Source organism: Syngnathoides biaculeatus, chromosome 2 (genome assembly GCF_019802595.1).
Source record: "Syngnathoides biaculeatus isolate LvHL_M chromosome 2, ASM1980259v1, whole genome shotgun sequence".
NCBI classification, from domain to species: domain Eukaryota; kingdom Metazoa; phylum Chordata; class Actinopteri; order Syngnathiformes; family Syngnathidae; genus Syngnathoides; species Syngnathoides biaculeatus.
In genome coordinates, this window is record NC_084641.1 from 33,581,735 (window position 1) to 33,605,229 (window position 23,495).

The 23,495-nt window shown below is 43.5% G+C and overlaps 1 protein-coding gene across 7 annotated transcripts in view; it reads right to left on the bottom strand.

The window, feature by feature from the left end:
• Positions 1–979: 979 nt before the first annotated feature.
• Positions 980–23,495, bottom strand: part of rerea (arginine-glutamic acid dipeptide (RE) repeats a) — a 171,724-nt gene continuing 149,208 nt past the window's right edge. For 4 of the 7 annotated variants that reach the window (XM_061801740.1, XM_061801759.1, XM_061801749.1 and 1 more), the window contains 12 exons: positions 18,730–18,810; positions 9,610–9,772; positions 9,413–9,505; positions 8,858–9,057; positions 8,558–8,719; positions 8,359–8,472; positions 6,905–8,262; positions 6,137–6,353; positions 5,330–6,050; positions 3,287–3,460; positions 3,037–3,217; positions 980–2,671 (listed from right to left, as the gene is read on the bottom strand). In XM_061801740.1, the coding sequence (XP_061657724.1) occupies positions 2,638–2,671; positions 3,037–3,217; positions 3,287–3,460; positions 5,330–6,050; positions 6,137–6,353; positions 6,905–8,262; positions 8,359–8,472; positions 8,558–8,719; positions 8,858–9,057; positions 9,413–9,505; positions 9,610–9,772; positions 18,730–18,810 (3,498 nt within the window). In that variant the 3' untranslated portion in view covers positions 980–2,637. The remainder of the gene's footprint in view (positions 2,672–3,036; positions 3,218–3,286; positions 3,461–5,329; positions 6,051–6,136; positions 6,354–6,904; positions 8,263–8,358; positions 8,473–8,557; positions 8,720–8,857; positions 9,058–9,412; positions 9,506–9,609; positions 9,773–18,729; positions 18,811–23,495) is intronic. The other 3 variants (XM_061801772.1, XM_061801789.1, XM_061801770.1) reach the window with 2 other exon arrangements.

Genomic DNA, 23,495 nt, shown 5'->3' on the forward strand with positions numbered 1-23,495 from the left:
ACCGTAGAACGAGCTGTGCTGAGAAGATTACTTGGGAAATATAGTTGGTTTATTACCAAGCTAACCTATTGAAATAGTATTGAATAGTACATTTTCCATCCATCCATCCATCCATCCATCCATCCATCCATCCATCCATCCTCACAAGGGTCGCGGGGAGTTCTGGAGCCTATCTCAGCTGTCAAGGGGCAGGAGGCGGGGTACACCCTGAACCAGTTGCCAGCCAATCGCAGGGCACTAGAGACAGACAGTAGTCGCAATCACAATCACAACTAGGGGCAATTTAGAGTGCCCAGTTAATGTTGCATGTTTTTAGGATGTGGGAGGAAACCGGAGTGCCCAGAGAAAACCCACACAGGCACGGGGATTGAACCCGGGACCTCAGAACTGTGGGGTAACACTTTTCAGCTGATGCCTCTATAGTACATTTTATATTTTATTTGAAATGAATGCATTAATGGGACCTGTGTATATTTAAACCAATGTAGATTAAAGTCATGGATCATTTTGGAATGAAGCACAATAGTGATTTGCACAAATAAACCAATAAAACATGCAATGTAAATATACAGGAGAAAAACTTGTTTGCTGCATTATGTGTACAAGTGCAAAAGATACATTGCCCTAATGACAACTGGTCACAATTTAGATAATATTGCTTCATATAACAACCCAGATAATGTTCAATAAAAAAAAAAAAGTCCAAAAGATGAAACTGTTCAAAAGTCAACATTGTTTTATGCGTTTGAAAGTTTCAAATATAAGTCTAACCATTAAAAAAATCTTAGACAAAACAAGATGGCCACTTTGATGACATTTGGAACAATGTCTTGTTTGAGACTACGGCGGAATGGCACCAGAGAGAGACAGTGAAATTATTCACGCTTTTCATTGGTGTCCTGTGGCTCTTTGCAAATCTTCTTCACGTGGCCGAAAGCATCTCTGTATACAGTATGTAAAAACTAAAATGACAAATTGACATTTGAGTCATATATTGTGGTGTAACTTATTCGTTTATTTTAATTCCACAAATTTTTCAAAAAAATTACAAAATACTCAAATGGAGAGAACACAGGACTCACAATTGTTCTTATTCTTTCTACTTTTTGTTTACATTGTGTCATCCCATGGTGACTACTCATATGTACAATAAGCTTCAAGATACCAGTATATATAGAAATCTCGGCAGTCAGAACGGACATTCTGCTGCTGCCGCCTTGAAACGAGAAGCTAAACCATTGACAACACTGAACACCAAAGGGTTGGAGACACAAAAAAGGGAAAAGAGGGACGCTTGGGGAGGGAAAGGAGTATGAAGAGTGCGTCAGAAAGGGGAGGTCAGAAGACTTTCCGCTTGTAAAACAACAACAAAAATAGTGCTCTGAGGAAGTATGACACAGTCATTTAAATGCGAGTACAGTTTCTTCATTTGGCAAAATGAAAAGAATACAAAAAAAAATGAATAAGCCACAGTTGTGCCGAGTTCCATGACAAGTCAAACAGTCTTCGTGCATTGAGTTGGAAAACATGAACCGTACACTGGTGTGTGAGACACACACACACACACACGCACACACACGCACACACACACACACACACACACACACACACACACACACGCGCAATTCCTGGTGGTCGCATGACGGCAGGTCACAGTGAACATGACGGGAGAGGGCGCCATCATTAATAGGTCCTGTAGGGCTCCTTTGATAACCTTTCAAATTCACCAAGTGTATTAAAAAAAAAAAAAACTATTCCACAACTATCCAAATAGTTTAAAACATTTTTAAAATCAGCAATGATAAAAGGTCATTTGTCGTGTTTGGCTTAAATAATGACACGGCAGAAGGATAAAAATCAATTTCAGTGCAAACGTTCTGTTTCGTTATGGTCATGGATGAACCCGAGCTTCAAGTGTTTCAAGTCACAAAAACGCCAACAAGCTGCGCTGAAACTTTCTGAAAAAAGCTGGTGTGTGATGAGTGGGTGTGACAGGTTTCGGGTTGGGGCGGGACGGGCCGGCGGTCATCGGGTGGGCTACGTGGGACTAAATCTAACACGGCAATGTCAGACCAAGGTCACAACTCAAATGGCTCAAATTATAAGAATAATAATAATGCCATGGTGCTCCCCTCTGAAACAAGGGATAATGTATCAACACAACTGCAGCTGAAGTTGAAACGACTTGTTTGTCCACACCTAGCAATAATAATTATAATAATTATATGTTTATATATACTATTTACAAATTCCCCCAAAGAAACTCCATGCGGGAGCTCTTCTTAAAATGATGATTTAAAAAAAAAAAAAAAAAAAAAAAAAGCTCCAACAATGTAATAAAATAAATGTTGACTTTAAGATAGCACTTGTTATCTTTCCGAAAGCGGCCATGTTTTGTTGTTTGGATAAGCACAGTGTCTCTTTGTGTTCTAGCACCTACCAAAAAAAAAAACAAAAAAAAAAAATGTCAAGGAAGCTTGTCATGCAGGAGTCTTCAGGCTGTTGTGTCACTTTTACTGGCTATATACCAAAGAAATGTCCAGTGAGAAAAAAAAAAGAGTTTTGAAAAATAAGAAGAATTGTATCCACTTGGCCTTTTTGCGTTCTTCACGAGTTACCTATGGCTCCCTTGGCCTGTTACAGCTGCTTGTCGCTCTCTTTCTTCAGTCGGCTGAAATGAAAAGAAAAAAAAAAAGCACAAGAGACTCATTAAGCCTTGTTTGGATATTCTCATGATGCCACTGAATTAAAATCCCTAAACATCTATGTACGAAACCCTGATAAACTTAAAGCGGATTCCATATTTTTGCAGCACACTGGAAAAACTGCATACACTGGAGTTGTTCACATGTCTGAGATTTTATTTGTTTCCCATTTTTACAACCTCTGTAAGAATCACATACCGGACAATCTCAACAGTCATTATAAAGGACGTTAAGTGTGAGGCATACAGCGACGTTAGAATGTACAAAAATGAATCAACGATTGCAATGAATTGTCTAACGAAGCCTGACGCTGCGGTGTTCCTGGTCTGACCTGTAGTAGTCCTCCTGACCGGGCAGTGGACCTCCATGCATGTGATGGTGTCCGTGCAGCCACTGCTGCTCCATGGCCAGCCTCTGGAGCTCGGCGGACTGGGCGTGCATGGCCTGCAACTGGTGGGCGGCCGACATAGGGGGTGGCAGACCTCCGGGCAGGTCCCGTGGGTACGGAGCTCCTGCGTTACGGCCCAGTGGTTAGATAAGAGTAAAGCGTAAATGTACCGCGAGACCGGCCAGGCGCCTACCAAAGACTGGGTGACGCAGCATCTCGTGTTCGTGCGGTGGCTGGCCGAGGAGCGGGTTGGGGATGGCGCCGGGCGGGTATGGGAAGCGAGCCAGGTGCGGTCCGGCCGCCAGGGGGTCTACGGCCAGGGGGTGGGCCCCGGAACCTGGAGGACACACAAGACATTCACCACCACCTGCTGGGTGTCAGAGTCTTCCATTCAGGGTACAGTGGATCATGTTATTGAAACATACAAGTTGTACTAGCCATTTGTTGTTACTCATTACAATTACTTTTGCGTGTTCCACTCAACAGAAAAGCACTGAAAAGTTGGGCTAAAACAAACATTCTAATATGGAAACAAAAAGCAACACGCTTGCTTGCAATTACTTTTACCAGAAAAGGCTATTCTTTGCTTCACTAGACTATCTGACCGCAATTATTTTGTGCTTTTAAACATTTCAAAATGGCACATGTAAAACATTCCGCTTCAAAACCAACAATGTTAATTATAAGTATTTGCAAAATGTAATAATAATAATAATAACATGCTTCACAACATTAGGGATATTTACTGTAGCTTTTAGGTGAACTTTCAGGATGAACCTAAAATGCAAACCATAACCTTGACAGGTGAACTTATTCTGAGCACCTCTAAACGTTTGAATGTACTCGTCATACTGTTTGTTTTGGTGCCTTTCGCACAACTTGCAGTTGGACAAGAGGCTGTGTGGTAAACTTCACAAAAGGTGTTTGATCCATGAATTGACTCCAAAAATATTTCTTGGTTCCATAAGAATTGGTTATTTAAACAATCCTTTTCATCCTGCTCTTCACATTTTGCCATCATAAGACCAAAACGAAAAAAAAAAAAAAAAAATTGATCAACAGTATCTCGCCGCTGCAAGGCATCAAACCAGGCCCATAACCATAATGTTAATAATCAATTAATCTATAGATGATTTTTTTCAATAAAATGCAGTATCAGATTCTTTAAAAAAACATCTTCAATAAAAAAGATTTGAAATTGACACTGCTGAAAATGCAGAAACAAAATGATTATAATTCAGTTACTGATAGTGACCATAACGTCAGACAATAGGCAAAAATGTTGATGTTTTCCAAAATAAAACCAATTCTTTGAAACGTTGTGACTTGGATGGGGAAAAAAAAGCAGTCTGCTTTCATGGAGGACTACAGAATCCATCCATCTATTTTCTTTGCCCCTTATCCCCACAAGGGTTGCAGGGCATGCTGGAGCCTATCTCAGCTGTCAACAGGCAGGAGGCGGGGTACACCCTCAACTGGTTGCCAGCTAATTGCAGGGCACATAGAGACAAACAGCCGCACTCACAATCACACATAGGGGCAATTTAGAGTATTCAACTAATGTTGCATGTTTTTGGGATGTGGGAGGAAACCGGAGTGCTCGGAGGGAACCCACACAGACACAGGGAGAACATGCAAACTCCACACAGGCGGGTCCAGGATCAAACCCGGGACCTCAGAACTATGAGGCGAACGCTTTACCACCTGATCCACCATGCTGCCTATTGCAGACCATATTTGTACAAATAGAGACTTTGCAGCTGAACCACTGTGCCGCCTGGCAGACAAAATATATTTTCCTGCTGACTGGCTGAAAACTGGAGTCTTTGGACCATTTTAATTGAAACAGATTTTCAAAATAGTTGATTCATTTGATCATCGATCAGTTGTCGATGACGCAAACTGCTGCCCCTGTACTTTATACAAAGTTCTCAGAGGGAAATGGCCACGAGAGAGACTGGACAAGTCACAGAAAGAAAGCCATAGAAGCAGGCATCCTTGGACATTTGTATGGCTCAAACACCGGTTTCGAATCTCGCTGTTCCGCTCAACAAATTGTGCAAAAAAGTACATAAACATTTGGACAGAAGGCCAAATGCAATTTAACCTGTTAAAGGTTGAAGTGCATTTTAGGTTCGTCCTGAAATATCACAGCAAAGCCCAATATCTCAAACTTATTTTATTTTGTGACAAATGTATGATGTTTATGTATAAACAGCTCGTTTCTTTCCCTTACCTTGGTGAAGAGGGTCTTGCTGGTGGAGGTGCAGATGAGAGTGGATGTGCGAGTGCTGGTGGTGGTGCGGCGTGACGTTGAACATCTGGAGCCTGGCGATGGGGTCGTTGGCCACGGTGGCCATCCGCTCGGCGTGCAGTCTCTCCGCCGCCAGCCGCTCTGGGTAGCTCATGTCCGGCCGCAGCTGGGGCCCGGCGAGGGCGAGCCGCTCACGCTCTAACGGGTTCAAACCCGGGTGGAAGGAGGCGAAGGGGTGAGGCCCGGCCATGGGCGGCAACGTGATGGCCCCGTGCCGGGCAAAGTGCTCCATGGGGTTTGTGGAAGGGTGGAGAGTGTCCATTTCGGGAGGTTTGACCTCAAAACCGGGCTTCATCCTTTCCCGAAGCTCCCTCTCGCGAATCTCCCTCTCGCGCATCTCTCGCTCTCGCAGCTCCCGCTCCCGCATGGCCGGGTCGGCGTTGTACAGGTTGGGCATGTGGTAAGCCAGCAGCGGGTCTGCGGGGTTGAGGGACACAAAGAAGGGGTGGTTTCGATTGGTGGGGGACATGACGTGCGGTCGGGCGTATTCGCTCAGTGTGCGCAGGGCAGGGGTGTCGGGTCCGATGTACGGAGGCACGGCCGCAATAGTGGTGGGCGGTCCGTCGAAGGGGGGACGCATGTGAGCAGGCCCAGCCATCTGCGGCTCGCCCATTCTGCTCTCATGGGCTGAAGACGAGGCTTTCTGTGAGGCCAGAGGACCCGTGATTAGAACGTGTTCACAGGAAATCATCATCAATAAAAATCACAAAACAAGTCACGAAAACTGACCGCCGCTCGCTCGGCCTCCTTTTCTCGTTCTCGCTCTCGTTCCTTTTCCCGCTCCCTCTCTCTCTCCTTCTCTTCCCGAATTTTCTGCTCTGCTTCTCTCTTGGCCTTCTCTACAGCTTCCTCGCGTTTCTTGGCCAGTTTGGACGAGGCCAACGGAGTGAAGTAGAAGTCGGTCCTAGCGCACGAGTTGTAACCGCGGTCCAGATGCTTGTAGAAGCTGTTTAAAGATGAGAGGAAAAGATGAAATAATTAAAATCAGGCTAGTTCATTCAAAAGTTTAAAAGTCAAACTGACACTATTCTGAACCAGGCTCAATTATCGTTTGATTAATGCATTGGGTTGGGGGTTTAAAGGGTGGGGTCGGTGCTACATCTCACCTCAATTCCTTGATTTATTTTCTCTCAACATTTGTTTGTTAGTTGTCAAACTAACCAAATACAAATAAACTTCAAGAATAAAACATTACTTTTTAGGAAGTCACAACAACATGCAAGGCAGTTTCAGAACCATTTCAGCGATCCAACAATACACAACAACATTTCGTTGGCTTGTATCTCTGCTGTAGTGGCGTGATCATTCCGAGTCTGGTGTGAATTGTGCCCAGAGATTATTGAGGTTGAACATTTCAAAAGTAAATCCGGGAGATGAACCACTGTTGCACGTGTTCAAAGTCAGCACCACAGTTATGGGAGGACACATGCGACAAGGCACATGAAATGCTTACACAATGCAAAGATAGTGAGGGGAAATCTGCACCGAAGAGCATACCGTGCAGACTGGCTGGCATGACTTGGAGTGTTGACGACAGTGGGCTCAGGGGAGGGACTCCTCTGTGGAGGCGGGGGGCTCTCTGGCTCCTCTGTCTCGTCCAGCGGCTCCTCCTTGATGTGCACGGGCGGGAACCCCGCGCCCAGGCCACCACAAGCGACAGACGCGGGGAGCGGCATGGAGATCGCGGAGGGCGGGACGGAGGAAGACGCGGGTTGTAAGCCTGGCATAGAGTTTGACGAGGACACAGAGGGGCCAGTTGGAGGTAGAACTGCACTGAAAGGGTGAGCGGAGAAGGGCAACTGTGGCGGCCCATTGGGGTGCGATGCCCCCGCAGAGGGCTGGTGGCTGGATGATGGAGGGAGGCTTTGGGACTGGGTGAGAATCGGAGGCTGCGCTGGGGGAGGCTGAAGCTGCTGCCCCTGAGACATGAGCTGAAGGGGAGGCGGGTGGGCCGACGGTGGGTGGTGGGTGGATAGAGAGCTGAGGGGCTTGAGGGCAGGAGGAGGTGGCAGGTTGGAAGGCATCTGCGGGAATGGAGGTGCTGACACATGCGGAGGGTGTTTGTGGGACTGTGGCGTGGGTATCTGCGAGATAGGTGTGGTCGGTGGGGGCTTGATGTGAGGCATTGACATCGGTGCAGGTGGGAGTGGCTGTTCCCGGGGAGGCTGCCCTCCACTGTGAGAAGATGATTGTGAGGGCGGGGTGTGTGGCCTCGCTTGTGACTGACTGGACATTTGTGGGGGCGGGACCTGAGACTGACTGACGGGGAAGCCCTGGGCAGGCATTGAGTGAGGGTGAGGCATGTGAGGGGGGCCGGGCTGCAGCGGGTGAGGCATGGGAGGCAAGGGACCGTGATGGGAGCTGGGTAACGATGCAGGTGGAACTGGGGGACCAGGAGGCGGAGCTATAGTCATAGGGGAATGCGGAGAGGGAAGCCTTTGCGGATGGAGGGAGGCTCCTGACTGGATGAGAGCCAGTGGGCTTGCTTGACGAAGAGGCTGAAGCGGCAGGGAGCCGGAGGCCGCCGTGGGGGAGACTTGCGGAGGCAGCGAAGGGGCTGAGGCTGTGGGAGGAGGCGGTGGTGGGGCAGAGAGAGCAGCTGATGAGGTGCTTGGCTGACACTGGATGACTGGAGGGTGCTGGCTCTGCAGCAGCTGCTGTTGCTGGGCAGAAGAGTCCGAGTCACTCTCATTGTCGCGGGGACTGGGGATACTGGGAGAAGAGCTGCGGTTGTCCTGGTCAATGTCCTTAGGATCACTGCTGAGTTCCTCATTGATACTACGTCCATCGGAGCTCTCACCCTCACCCTCCCCTTCTCCCTCACACTCGGACGGTGAGTCTGGTCGATTTAGCTCCTTGAGGAAGACAAAGGAGAGAATTGTGAGCCTCGTGTTGTCACATGCTTACATTCACATACAGATGAGGAAAAAAGGTTAAAAAGTACAACTCACTTGCGTTTTGGACTTTTTTGCACCAGCCCTATCGGATTCCTCTGTGTCTGAAGTTCCTTTCTCTCGCTGCCGTTTGGCACTCTTCATGGGTGAAGGACCCTCCTCTTTAATCTTCTGTCGGCACCGAAGACAGGAAAACATGTTTTAAAAACAAGATTAAATAATTAAAAACAAAATGAGTTGTCTGCACTGCATTTACTTTGCTGGGCTTTTTCATGGTGTCCATCTTGCTGTCGGTGCTGTCAGTACTTGCAGCACTGGGTGAAGTGCGCCCGCTGGAGCGCAGGTCCTCGTTGATGGGCGAGGCTCGGCCATCGGGACTGGCTGTTTGCTTCTTACGACCACTACGTAGCGTTGACATCTATAGAAAACAAACAGACAATAACAATCAGGATCGAGGCGCTAAAATGAACAACACTTTCAAAGACAGCATGTAACGTTGGCCCAAGATGACTGAGAGGTGATGCCTCACAAGTGTAAAAAAAAAAAATGCTCGCACCGAGCCTCGGTTCCGTCTTGTCCTCATGCTATGCTTCCCACTGAGTCCATCCTCTTCCTCTTTGACGGGTTTGAACATAAATGGCGGCGGGTCCACGGGCTTCTCAATGGGAGGCAGTTCACCGTATTTTTTAAAGTGAATCCGGCAGTCTGTGCAAAGCAAGATGTTCTCTCTGCCCCCGTGGTGCCAGTCCTTGGAGGCTGAAGGAGCACAAAAAAACAGCAGCATGAAGCACAAACACGACACATATCTATCTGAACACTACAGCTGTGAGATATTTTCAGTAATGACGATACTAATGAGGTCTGCGAAGCTCAAGTTAGTGACCGCCCTCGTTATGGCGCTGTTAATGTGAGTGAGATCAAATGGGAGCCAGGTGTGAGTCAAGAGGCAATGGATGATGAGGCGGCAAGCTTTGAGCTCTGGCCTCATGTCTGATTTGATTGAATTAGAAGGAACATTATGTGAAGCCCATCTGTTTTACAGCACAGTGTTAAGCAGTCCGATGCCGACACGTGGCCAGTGAGGGTCTATAAATGCATCGCAGCGGCTTACTGGTAGTGAAGCAGTGGCGGCAAGCGTAGCCCTTCAGTTCCTGTTCACTGTCCTCGCTGTCAAAGTCATCCTCACTGGCTGAACTGAGGTCCACTAGAAGACATGAAAGGACAACACACGTCATTTACCTTTACCTGACATGAGAACGTAAGAGCTTCTCTTGCCGTACACATATGTGGGGAGTATCAAATACGTACAAAATTCGCTAGAGGGTGGACGGGAAGGAGTGTTGACAGGAGTCGAAGCTGTTCGTGTCTTGATGCGCCGAAAGACGGGTTGGCGGCGATGTCTGCGATGGGCTCGACAGCTGGCTGCCTCTGGTGTCTTCTTCCAATAGTAGTAGAAGGTAATCAGCTCACCCTGAAATAGAATACAAATTTGGTCAAAAATGGTGAGCAAATCCCAAAAAGTAATGACGCATATGTATGAAGAATCTGGGACATCCGGATGTACAATATGCATACAATAAGTGAGATGCAAAAAGGAGTTTAGTCCAGTCCAGGATTTCTAGCTGGCTGGGCATGTTTGTGCTGTGGCCTTCTGTCTGTCCTAGGATTAGGCGAGAAGGCTGACTGAATGTGAGGATATTAGGATCAGTGCACTGGAGGATGTCTGGGTGGCAGCGAGCTTGAATGGGAACAAAAGAACATGTCAGCCAGCGCTTTGGCACTACAAATGGGGAGTGAAATGGCTCTTCGCCCCTTCACTGGAAGAGTCAATTGAACTTTAATCAAACATTCAGAAAGGCCATCTTGCGAACAAGCGGGGCAAATAAATCCAGCCTGCAGAGAGGCCTGTCAGGAAATCAATAACCAAATGAAACATTAACACTCACAATCATGGAAATAATAGCGCTCTGGCTGTGCATATTAGCCAAAGCTCTCTGGACACACTCGTAAAACACAAGCAAGAACTAGAAACTTGCCATTCGTCTGCACTGTCTTTTCACCTTTTAGTAGCAACCCCCCGACTGCCTCCAATACAAATTCATGATGGTGTCCTTGTAAGATGAATCGTAAGTCAATCGTAATCTTTAAAGCTCAAAGGGCATCCATTTATACCATCTAACGTCTGTTAAACTGTTTTCCGACAAAGCTCCAAGGGTTCAGTGCAGATTGATTGTTACTCTTGCTTAATTTACAAAACTTGACATAAATTAGTGAGCGGATTGCATACTTATGTGAATCAACAGCTTGGTCAGTGTCAACATAGCCCATTTTATCTATTGGAAAAAAAAAAGCCTGAAAAGGTTTACTACAAGAAAAACAAAAAAGAAAAAACTCAACACAAGTTTCAAGTAGAACACAACCGGATTCATACCAATTCCTATTCCCAAGTGAAACGGGAGCAAGTTGATATCCCGTTTACTTCGATAACACATAGGAGAGAAGCTTGGTCAGTGGTTGCTCATTGGATGTTATGAGCATTCGACACAAGAGAGCGAGCCCATTCTTTCTCAATGGCTGCTTTGCTTGGCAGAAATTGATTACCTCAGTGGATTTAGTCCAATTTAATAAGATAACCTCGGGTGAAAGTTGAACTTATGCCTACTGACGCCTGGATAACTTTCTGTTGTCTGGCTAAGCAGTGCTACAAACACTTCAAGGTGTGAGCAGAGGTGGTGCTCTGTTTTAAAAGTAGTGGCTCTTAAGCTCTCTCTGGGCAAAACAACTTGTTTTCAGACTGCTAAACTTTTGCAAATAAGCACATCTGGAGTAGTTGAATGAATTTTATGAGCTGGAGCTCAGCAGAGATGAGACTGCTTGACTCTCGGTATTTAAAAAATTAAGTCCTAAAAGAAGAAAACATTTTATTCATGACACATTTGCAGATTTTAAAATAACCCAAATTTTGCTTTTCATTCCTTCTTACTCTTTGGTCTGTCGCTGACGTTTTTGTGGATGTGGTAACCGAGTCCAAACAAGTCGGTGGTGATTTCGACTGCTCCTTTTACATCAGCATGGCAAGCTGGATTGGGCGGGTAGGCCTCAGGTGCTAAGTGATGGAAGTCAGGCGTCCTGATGTGAAATCTAATTGAAATGTGCAGATCAAAAGTGTCGAGCGGTACCGTGCGCACGCGCTACAATGAGTCCTTGGGAGTACCTATCCGCCTATGGGCTGCAGGCCGACGTCGACGGCTTCAACAACAGCATGGCAAACAAAGGCCAAGGTCACTTCTCCCTCATTCAATTCGTGTCAAATACCGTCAGACTAGGCAAAGGGTAATACAGTACAGTACGTACATTTAATTTGTGCCTTTAAATAGGAATTGACAGCTGGCCCGATGGACTAGTGCAACGGGTGACAAATGGTAAAGCAATTAGTGGTTGACCAATTAACAGCTATTTATGAGATGAAAAGTTACCATTTACTACATGGATTTATGCAAAAATAGTGTAAAATATACATTTCCCAAGAAAAGAAAAGCAGCCTTGTATTGCTGGGCCATAATTATCCATGCATGTCCACGAAATCAGAGCAGCGCAGTACACTGTGTGCTGCCACTACACACAACATGAAATAGTGACAACATAAGCTCGGCATTATGAGCCCTTTTAGTGAGCTTCCATCTGCAGGAGCTTTCTGGTCGCTGGATTATCCTACATGGAAAGGGTTTACCCTCCTAACACGACACTCAGCGCCTCCATTCCATTTATTGCCACTTAAAAACTACAAACAAACCTACAAACAAACAGTCGCGTGACATGGTGGTGGAGCACACGATTCAAGAATACCAATCTTTCCACTCTATAGGGACAGGGCTGATAAACGGAGTAAAGGGCTCGGATTGCAAATGGAAATGAAATCGCAATGACTCCCATAAATACTAATATAGTATCAAATGAGGTATTTGCATCATGCGGTGAATCATACAGTGTTAAAATCACATTGATGATGTTCCTGTTTTTAAAGATCAGACCTGATGAGGTTCCATTTATCTCCAGGCTAATTGGTGGTTGGGAGGCCAAGTGGGAAGGCTCAGAGGTCTGGAGCGCACAGGCACAACTGAGGTTGATGGCTAAACTCCTTCATTTACACCCTCATTCCCTCTCGGGGTAAGGCCTGAACAGATGGTTTCTGTTTTTCCTGGCAGATTTGTGACAGAGCCACAAAAGGCCCCTGCTTTGACAGGAAGCCAAACGGTTAAGGCCGTTACTGGCAAGAGCACGGGAAGAAAGAGTGAACAGAGGAGAGCAGGAAAAGGAGGGGGGCATGAAAAAAGCAGCAGTGGATAAGAATGGACAATCAAGTGTACAATCCGACCACAACCCTCTCCAAAACAGCTCTGGGAAAATAAAATTCAAATATTTGCAGTAATTGTTGCAGAGCTAAGAGATTAGAAAAGAGGCTCTAACAACTGTATTTCTGGATTATGGTAACTGATGGCGAGTTGTATAAACATTATTAGCACAGCCTGAACTGGCGCTCTTCTGCTTACTGACTCACATCAAGCAGTAAACTTCAGTTTTTTTTCATCAAGGTGAGAGAGTAAAATCCTCAGATGTGGTTTCTTTTTAACCACATTGTGTGCAGATAGGATGCCAATAGATAACTGTTACACCGGCAAGGCAAATTCTGCGATGTCATTCCAGCTAGAGAGAGATAGAGATTTAATTTTAGCTCAAAAATTACATTTCTCTGTCAAAAAAACAAAACAAAACAATGAACTACAGTCCACTTTTCACTTTTTTTTTGTGTGGAATTTTCATTTTTTTTTCTTTGTTTCTGTATTGTGTATAGCTCTGCTTTACCACTGCAGTTGGTACCGTAACCAAAGGTTGCCAAAATAAAAAAAAAAAAAAAACACTATTATACAATTATTGCCTTTTTACAACTTTTGACAACAGAGCTGAAGAAAAGTGGATACTACTTACATAACCACCTAAATACCCAAACAATAACAAATGAGTGATAAAAGTAAAAACAATAGAGCTTTGTTATTATTTGGGTTTGTTAGCTTGCAGGCTGTTGCCACGAAAATGGAGAACAGAAGAGATGGCAATATGGTTCTTGAATGGTTTTGTGGATGCCATGGAAACTCAATACATCAAAAAATAAATTCCTACGTGCTGACCTAATTCAGCTCTTTGGCAAAATAATTTTTTGGTCTCCTGTGCCACCCATCTACAAAGTTTTGTGAAAACTTTGTGTGTCTCTAACCCTGTTAACTGTATCTCATGAAAATGATGTGAACTGGAGTACTGTAAATATAAAAATGTGAGTGATAATGTAAGACTTTTACAAAGTACTGTATAGGTTAGATGTTTAAGTATAGAAAATATTCTCAAATTTTGGTAGCATTTTCGTCTATTATAAACAGTACATTTACGTTCAAGTAAATATTTTCATTTAATGTAGCTACTAGCGTACGTCTATGTGCTGTACTCGGCTAGAAACAATGGATCGTTAAATACAACCAGTGGGGACCAATATTTCTCATCACAAAATAATTTACACATGAAGGGAAGTGTTTGAAAGGGGTCACTTGCTAACCTCTAGCACTTTGAATTAATGACAGAATTCGACATGCCAATCAGTGATGTCTTTAGCTTTGGAACAGGCCTGCCAAACAAGACATCCACGTGTACGCCCGACGCGCCCCGCATGTCGGCTTTGTGGACAAAATAATTTGATAACTCTGCTAGCATTTTGTTTTCCCCAGGAGGATGTCTGCAAGACCGTGAGTGTTCGGAGCCACTTTTGTCTGCTGTCTGTGTACTTGACTGAGGTCGACACCGGGAAACTGGGCGCCGCCCCTTTTGATACAGAGTTGCAGCGCGGCCAAAGGATTCCTTACACGGTGTAGGAATAGGGCTATCAAATTCTTTTCAAATGGATTATTGTGTCCATTTGTGATCTGCACACAAAAAAAATATTTTGCATAACACCAATACAAAATATGCATGTGAGGTGTGGTATTATTATAACTTGTTTTTGTTAAGATTCACCATTCTGCATGTTCAGCAAAATGCTGAACAACCCCCCCCAGCACAAATTATATATAAAGTATATTTTAATGGGATGGCAGAATCTATTGGAATATTAAACATTTCTATTTTGATTCCAGTGTCATTTTGAACACAATAATGCTGCAGGGATAAGGTTCCATAATGTGGATTTAGCTCAAATTCCCATGGTTGGCGTAATGAATCAAAAGCACCTGTATCATAATAATCTAGTCGATTTACGTATTAACTAAAATATGACTGCCTGCCATGTTTTTACACATCAGTCCAAAGACAGCTTTACAGAAGTTAAGCCTCATAGTCGAAAAGGTACGAGATGAATGTTAATAGACCTTGGGTAGCGCACCGGTATAGACCTGAAAGGCAGTTAAACAGACAAGCCTTCCCTGCTGTGCAGAGCCTTTCAGCAGGAGAATGACTGAATAAGCTCTGCTTTCATAGGTCAGGGATGCACATGCTGAAGAATCAGCACTCGTGTTTTTCCTGCTGTAAGCGCTTTTACCAATGAAAGCAGATAGGGTGACTACAGAGCTTTTTTTTTTTTTTTTTTGCTGGAGGCTCAAGCCTGCATGTTCTGCTGATAAGCCCCCCCACCCCAAAAAAAACACAAAATGAAGGCTAGCAAAGAACTCAGTTATGCGTACAATGAACTATAGCTCTCCCAGCTCCATCTTTCAAACAGAAAGAAAGACTTTTCCCTTGCCTCTGTGCTCTTGCCTCTTGTCAGTTAATAGAACATCAATATGGACGGGCTGAGCTACCAGCCTACAGCGATTTCACTGCCCGGATGAGTTAGATCATTTGCACAACACAAAGCTGTTCTGTGGCACTTCTGACAGCTGCCACTAACTGGCCCAGGCGTCTCTCGTTTGTAACTGCTTTAATTAAGGTTTCAACCAAAGTATTTAGAAATCAAACTCGTGTCCAAGGTTCTGGCTGGCGATCTAACGATCTGACAATTAATTTAATTTGACGTTTGAACAGATTGGAAGAGGGCATACATCTGCATTCATGTTGAGTTTTTTCGTGTTGGGACAATGTGTTAATGACACGACCTGGAGGGCCCGTCCGTGTGCCCCGTTTTCAAGGTAATGGTGATGTCACACCTTGTGGGCTATCTGAGCACCAACACGGTGACATAGAAAAAGAAAAAAAGCTCACTACATGTACATGGTATCAGTCAGCCTGTCACAAAGAAAAGCTGACTGATGCCAATATCAAAGGGATAGGTTATCAACGCCAACTAGCTGAGGATGCTTTTAAACCTGCAATGTGTTCTACAACAATAAGTAAAGCAATGCAAAGTGAAAAATTGCAAATTCATGTAACAAGTAAGTCATGTTTTGTTGTGTTGCTTTTTTGCAAGTGAGAATAATTGCTTAGACTGTCTGGAGGTATTGAGTTATTAATTCTCCACATACAAAATTTGATCCACACATTTATACCCCCTTTAAATAAATAATAAATAAAGGCTTTCATGAATTCAACAGTTTAGATATTTTAGCTCTATCAAGGGATAAAACACTTTTACATGAAAAGAATTTTGGAAGCACTTTATAAACACGAATTAGGATTCTCACGTACATTAGATGGTGACATGAATACAAAACATCGAAGACTTACATGCTAACAATTAGTCTATGGTGAAAATTATCCTACTCCTGAATTAGAATTTGTCCTACCAACTGAACAGCAAAGTGAGTTGTAGCTGACCGCTGATTTCCCTTAAAACCATTCCACTTTTGTATAACAAACAAAACAAAACAAACAAACTCCAATGACACAAGTAAGCCCACATAGTTATCATGTGATGTGCTGTTTCAGCGTGTTTACTTGTATAAACACTGCAAGCGGAGAGCTGGTTCTCCATGACACCCACTCCAGACTGAAGGAAATGGTGGCAGCAAGGCCAGTCAGACGACACACCCACTTCCCCCTCCGGCCCTTTATGCGATTTTATATGAAGCATTCCTGAGTGCTAGTCAGGCCTGATGTGTTTACACAGTGCTGGCCGCTTTACCCTCAGCTCTGCCTGCTCAAGCCACACTAAAGCTTCAGGGCCAGCGCGGCTAATAGGGTTTAACAGTAGGAACAGACCGTACACAGGACACCGAGAGCCTTCATTCTTTGCAATACAGCTCAATCATAGTGGTTCTGACTTGGCTAAAGACAAAAGTACAACACATTATTTAGGGGGCACGCTTCTTTTGTCTTGCATTTGGCATCACAGAACTGTGTGTTTGGGTGCAAATCCTGGGAACGTTCTGAATTATAGTTGTGCTCATGTTGTAGCGGTAGTATTTGGGAAAAAGTAGGGAGGAAATAAAAAAAAGAGCGTTCCAGCCCGCATTAACTGGCACTGGCTTCGATCAGCAAAAAAGCAAAGTTCAATCATAAGCAGAGTTTTCCTCTTTGTGCGACAAGTTCAGGCTGCTCAGTGTCCACAGTGAGCAAACGCCACAGGCTTCTTGGCTTTTTCCTCTGCTCTCTGTTACACCGCTGTCATTTTTTCTTTTTTTTTTTTTTTAAATACATTTAAAGGGCAGAGTATTTTCCATTTGTAGGAGGAAAATTAATCTTCCTCTGCCGTGTGGCTGTGGCAGACCTCGAACCTGGAGGAGGTCTATTGCCTCTCCTGCCAAGTAGACTGCCCTCCAGGTTGAATTGCACTAATAGCTTCTTTAGAGCCAATCAACTAGGCCCGCCATATATTTTAGAAATAATTGAACGTACCGTTTGTGAGAAACTGTATTCATTCGTTCTGTATTCTATACTCAGGAAATCTAATTTGGGCTGTGAGGGTTATTAAAAAAATAAAACAAAATTGCTGCGAGAGCAGCGGCGGGAGCATTAACATGATCAAGTATTAAAGTATTTATCGCATTAAATTAGCCTCCCCCAAAGGAAAAATGGTTATATGATTAAAATATTTAAAAAAAATGTTCATTATATAATTAATTTCTACACAAAACTGTTTTATATACACACACATTTATGCAATACAATTTTAATTTATGTTTACATATACACAGACATATATATTATAATTATTAGCATTTTAGATATATTTAACCAACATTTAACTTATTTGTTACTTAAAAGAAAATGTACTTCATTTATAAATGATCTGGGTGCGAGCATGTGACCTGAATGAGGCGCGAGACGTTACTACAAAAGTTTGTACAAGATCCACTCAACAATTCTCAGGCAAAGATGGAGTTTGAAAGTCTATAATATTTATGACATAGGGCTGGCGTTGTCATTCCCCAGCAAAAATAAAATAAAAAAATAAATAAATAAAGCGGCAGAACAAGGATGACAATTGGCTTCAATTTTGCAACAGTGGGTCTCATAGCAACAACAAAGTTTCGCTAATGTTACGAGTCAAAATGTATTTATTTTTTTTTTAACAAGCCAAAACTGTGGAGGCCTTCAGCAAGGTGTGTGGACATACTCTAGTAGTTGGAGGAATAAAGCCATGAGGATAAAGTCTGTGCATTGGCATGTTTTGCTTTCATTGTGGTTACACTTAATACAATGTTAATCATTGTTCTGACTGAATTTGACCTAGTTGTGACACTAGTCACACAGTCGGTGATGATTAACTTTCTTTAAGTAGTGTGCACAACAAGGCACTAGATCCAGTAACATTCAATTTATTGACTTTATTAAAATCCACCAAAAAAAATCTATGAAATTGAAGTCATTCGTTCTGATGAGCATAAATTAATATTTGCCAAGGATATTGAGAGAAACAAATATTGGTGATTATATTAACTGGAACTGTTTGCGTAGACCCCCCCCCCCCCAAAAAAAAAAGACAGCTAGGCTCGGCTCCAGCACTCCCGTGACACTTGTGAGGATAAGCGCCTCAGAAAATGGATGGATAAAAAAAAAACAGTCCTCCAGGACAAAAGAGTACAAACTAGCACTCTATCTTGTGCAGTTTCTAGAATTAAACTTTCACCTGGAACTACATGCTTTGAAACCCTTACAGTGACCGATTTCACAAATATTGGGAAAACTCGCTCTGTGCAATGTGACAAGATTCACCTTTGAAGTCATTTGAGTTTTGGCTTTTACGTCTTTTCACTCCAGAGTTGCTGCATACCACTACTTTATGCCTGACAAATGTGACAAACACAGTTGCGCATACCCCAGCTGTACAACTTGCTTGAATTGAATTTCATTTTATGTTGTAATATTTTTCTTGAAACCCCCCCCCCCCCCAAAAAAAAAAAAAAAAATCTGTTACCGACTGTCACGTTCCCTATCATGTCATTGCAACATAAACACTTGTTCAGCCATCTAGTAATGGTTTATATTTTAGGGGAAAATAAGCAACTGTACCGTTTCTTTGTTTGGTAGGAGCTCCTTCCGGATCCTAAAGAAGTTTTTGCCGAACTGTCTCAGCCCTTTAATGAAGCGTTTCTGCAAATTATACAAACAGAGAGAACTGTTAGCATTTGTGATTCAGCCAAACTCCGAGAAGCAATGTTTTCATTCCACTCATCTCTGGTTCATGAGTTCTTCTGATGTGCATCTAAAAGCCTGCAAAGGCAATTTTAAGTGTGGAGCAAATAAACATAGCCGTGTCGAAGTAAAAGAGAGGAAATGACAAGTAGTGAGATACAGACTCTGAAATTACGTGGGGGCAGATTTGAAACAACAGACACACGAGGTGTTGATTACAAAAGTTAAAAGCCTCTACCAAAACTTCTTCCTCAATAAACACCTGACGCTGGGTCAGATTTTATATTTTGTCATAACTATTTGATAATCAAGAAATAGACGTTGACAAAATTGAAAGGTTAGCAGAAAGGTGGCAGAAACTGACAATATTTTTTGACAATGACTTGTAAGTGTATATCAGTTCAGTGACAAGAAAGAAACACCTTTTAAAATTGTAACAGTCTAAATCACGTTTCCTTTAAGAGGCACAGACTGCGAGCCATAAAAAGCAGAGGCTAAAAACATTCTTAACCAGTGAAGCAGACAGATTTACTTTCTTGTTCCAGAGGCGAGCCCCGGTCCGTCTCCACCAAGTAACTCCGGCAAAAAGCAGGCAAAAGTCCTGGCGGATCAGCACAAGGCTCTACATCCAGCCGCCAGAAAGGAAAGATTCAGGGAGTAAATCCACAATGTCACCGATGGTACAACGCTGTTTTTCCTCTTGATTTTTTTTTTTTTTTTTTTTTACAAGCAAGAAATAGCTTGTCACCCTCGCTCTTCCACTACAAAGGGGAAGGCTTTACATGTGATCTTTCTGCAAGAGAGCCTCTGGTTTGCAGTAGGAGGGAAAACCCGGAGTGGAGGAATGGTACTTCCCAGACGCTGTGGGAAAAGCCCTCATTTTAACATGTCCACCAGCACTACACAAACAGACTAAGTCTTGCACAACACACACAAATACCGGGCCCAATCATCTGTTGTTAGATGCTGCCAGTTTATTTGATGGTAAAACAAACAAACAAACAAAAAAAAAACATGCACAACCACACACAGGAAGGCAGAAATGCCGAGCACCCAGAGAGACGAGGCTGCCTGATATGTGATGTGCAGAGAATGATCTCAGACATGGATGCAGGAGACTGGCCAGGGAGAAAACCAGACACAGAGTCTTTTTGAAGTGTCAGGAGTTCATTTTCCATGGAGTGTACTGTATGTTATGTAACCAAAATAGTTTACCGGAATGAGTGGGGAACAAGAGCCAGATTTACAAGAGACAAAGCCAGCGACAGACAACTCTATTTTTTTAGAAGAGAAGGTCATAATTACAGGCAGAAAAAAACAAATGACTGACCTGATTGGGTTCATTTCATTTGTGGCATATGATCAAGAAGTGGAATTAAGTAGCAGGGAAAAAAAATAGTACCCCCCTCCACCACCAAAAAACCCCAAAACAAAACAACATGTTGCAGGATGGGAGTAGAGCTTCATTTGCATTAATCAAATTGAAGGTGCAGTGTTTGATTAGCCAGCAGATGGAGCTGTCCCCAAAAAACAAGCCAAACAGCCTTTAGCGCCTCGAACCACATCTAGGGTGACCCAAAAAGTGGCGCCATATTACAAGCATTAATAACATCTAGATAGGGGCAAAACAATGTTGACAATTTGACCATGAGTACATCAAAAAGTTTTTTTTTTTTAAGGGTTGACAATTCAAGATCAGCCCAAGGAATTGAGAAGCACTAAAATTTGAATATTCTCTCAGAGGGGAGTATGATGTATTTTTGTGTAATGTCTACTTCTTTAGCTGTGAGGTTCAGTTCCATTTCTATGTCTGTCCTAATTATGTCACCTTAATTATGTTCCCAATGATATAATTTACACAGTCTGTTACATGCACCCCCCTCCCCTTCCTTATTCAAGTTTTCTCTCTCTTGCTGGCTCCCTCCTCCCTCTCTACACGTCAGCTCCAGTTTAAGACTCCATTTCAGTTCACTGCTCTCCAGCCCAGCTAATAAATCATCCACCAATCTGGTCTCTGAATCGCTCTACCCCTGCTCCTATTGCTCCAGCCCTCCGTTGCTGGGCAACACAGGGCCAGAGGAGGGGTTTGGAAGAGTCGAGTGTATATGCGAGAGGAAAGGATGGGGGGGTTGGAGAGCTACCAAATGGCCAGCCGCTGTGCAGAAACAGGCCTCTGTGTCGTGTTCCAGAGAGCTGGTGCTTTTAGCCTGCCCCAAGTTTCCCCTCTCCATTGTGAAGTGGAGAGGAGACAGAAAAAAACTCAATAGGTCTTTGTTGCTTGTGAGCACTTCCTGCCTAATAGTTCATTGCTGGAAGTTGTAAAACTGGTTTTGATCATGTGTACATAAGCATCACTAAGGTGGATCAAGATGGCCAGCTTGCGCAAGTCTTGTCCTTTCTACAAACCATCTCGGGAGAAGACGATTGCAGGTCAATGCCCGACAATGTACACAACTCTTTTCATGCAACATGACGCTATTATTGTTAAAAGGTTTTCCTTTCAGAGCTGCCTGTGTGCATACCTAAGGAGCCAGGGGGCGACGACGGACTGCCATTCAAAACTAGCAGGTCCCGCTCTGTTATCTGACTGGCTGCAATAAAAAAAATTAAGTTTCAGCAACCCATGACCACAACTGCACCCTTTTTTTTGTTAAATTCTAAGATAGATTTAAGATATTTTGGAGAGTTTTTGGAATGACCATAATAATTGTTTTGATTCGTTAACTTTATGGTATAACTTCTGGCTTCTGGTTGGCCAAAGGCCATATGATAACCAGATAAATCCTGATAATGTATCTTTCAGCAGCTTCTGATACAAAAAGAATATTCCAGAACAAACTCACTCTGCCCACGATTTAGATACCAAACACTATAAATAATCTGATGGAACGGTAAACTAAAGGGGTAGGGGTGGCCACCAGCCTTTCTTTCTACACCACTGCTATTTAACTCTTAAATAATCCATAATCATCTGCAGGTAAGATTATATTCAACAACTGGTGGGTTGGTAGCGGGGTGGTCTCCCTCCCACCTCAGTGATGTTGGCAGCCAGTACCAGTCATCCATCAGCAGAAGACACAGGGGGAGATAAGCCTGCGCACAGTGCAGCTGGCTGAGGTATAGTACAGACCCCAGCCCCCACCGCAATCATAGATCTCTGACATGGCGACAGACTCCAAAACTGCCATGACTGCTGTTTGTTTAGATGGCACTGCCTGTTATTAGCATTAGTGCCTTGTATAAAGTCATGCTTTCACTATATTAGGTGTGGGACGGCAAAATAATTAGTCTGACGATAAAACAATGATCAAGTCTTTTTTTTTTTTTTAATTCAAGAGACCATCGAAAAGTAATTAAGGACTGTGCTAAAGATTGTTTGTGCTGGAAGAATCCTCATTACAGTAACCTATAATTATGGTCATTTGCAACCCTATCAAGTGCTTATGTATATAATTAATTATGTATATAGGATTCCTATTCTGGTAAATATCAGACATCGTTATTTTAAATTTTAAAGTTACCCAAGTGTCATATAAAAGGAAAATAACATGCATTGATTGGAGACTCTAAATTGCCCGTAGGTGTGATTGTGAGTGCGAATGTTTGTTTGTGTCTATTTGCCCTGAGATTGGCTGGGAACCATTTCAAGGTGTACCCTGCCTCCTGCCCCAAGATAGATGAGCACTCCCGCAAACCTTGTGAGGATAGACAGCTCAGATAATGGACAGATGGATTTTATAATATATTAGCTCCTGAAACATTAGCCACCTAAGACAGCTTTTTGCACCTATTTATTGGCTCACTGTTGTGTTGGTATGGCACCGATGCAAGATGGGGAATGAAATTGACCTGCAAATGTAACACCTTCCACGGCATACCAGATGTGAGGTTTAGCACCACACTTAGTGCCCACAGTTCTTTTGAGACAAAAGCACTTGTCGCTGTTGCCACACATCTAATTATCCTAATGGCGTAAGCGGCAACAGCTGTTCAAACACACGACTTGCTTCAAGGAGTTCTGTCTACAAGAGATAGGTAAATAACGCCCGCCTCCACGTTAAGGCTTCTTTATTTTCACGCGGGTGGTGACCGCCCTTTGACAGTCACAGTTTTGAAAATCTTCTGCAGTTCTCCTCCAAGTCAAGGGTGTCGCTATGCCTGGTATTGCCATGGACACAGGGTGGAATTTCCTCTGCATTTTAGGCCATTTCCGGTACCTGTTTTTACTTTCCTTTCCATAACAAGAAACAAAGCAACGACAATGGTGACCGTGGAACAGTGTCTGTTAGAACAAATTGATCTAGATGACTAGATGATACATTTAATTATGTAGGAAAATTGCTCATGAAGTTGGCGGCGTAGGTAGTACGTGAAACCAAGGGGTAAGATTAGCACATCATCACAGCATGTGACTAAAACGGACCAATCAAGAGAGATGATCTCTATGCACAGAAACAATTTTTGTCGCATGAGTATCAAGTTAAGCAGGCTAATGTGTCGGTCACATAATGCAGTCCGGGAATATAAAGAGACCTTTCCACTTCTGATGGATACATTTATTTGGAAAGCGGTGTCAAAGTGGTTTGAGGAAGCCTAGAAAATAACCATAGGCCAGAACATAAGCATAAGAATTGCATTTTTTT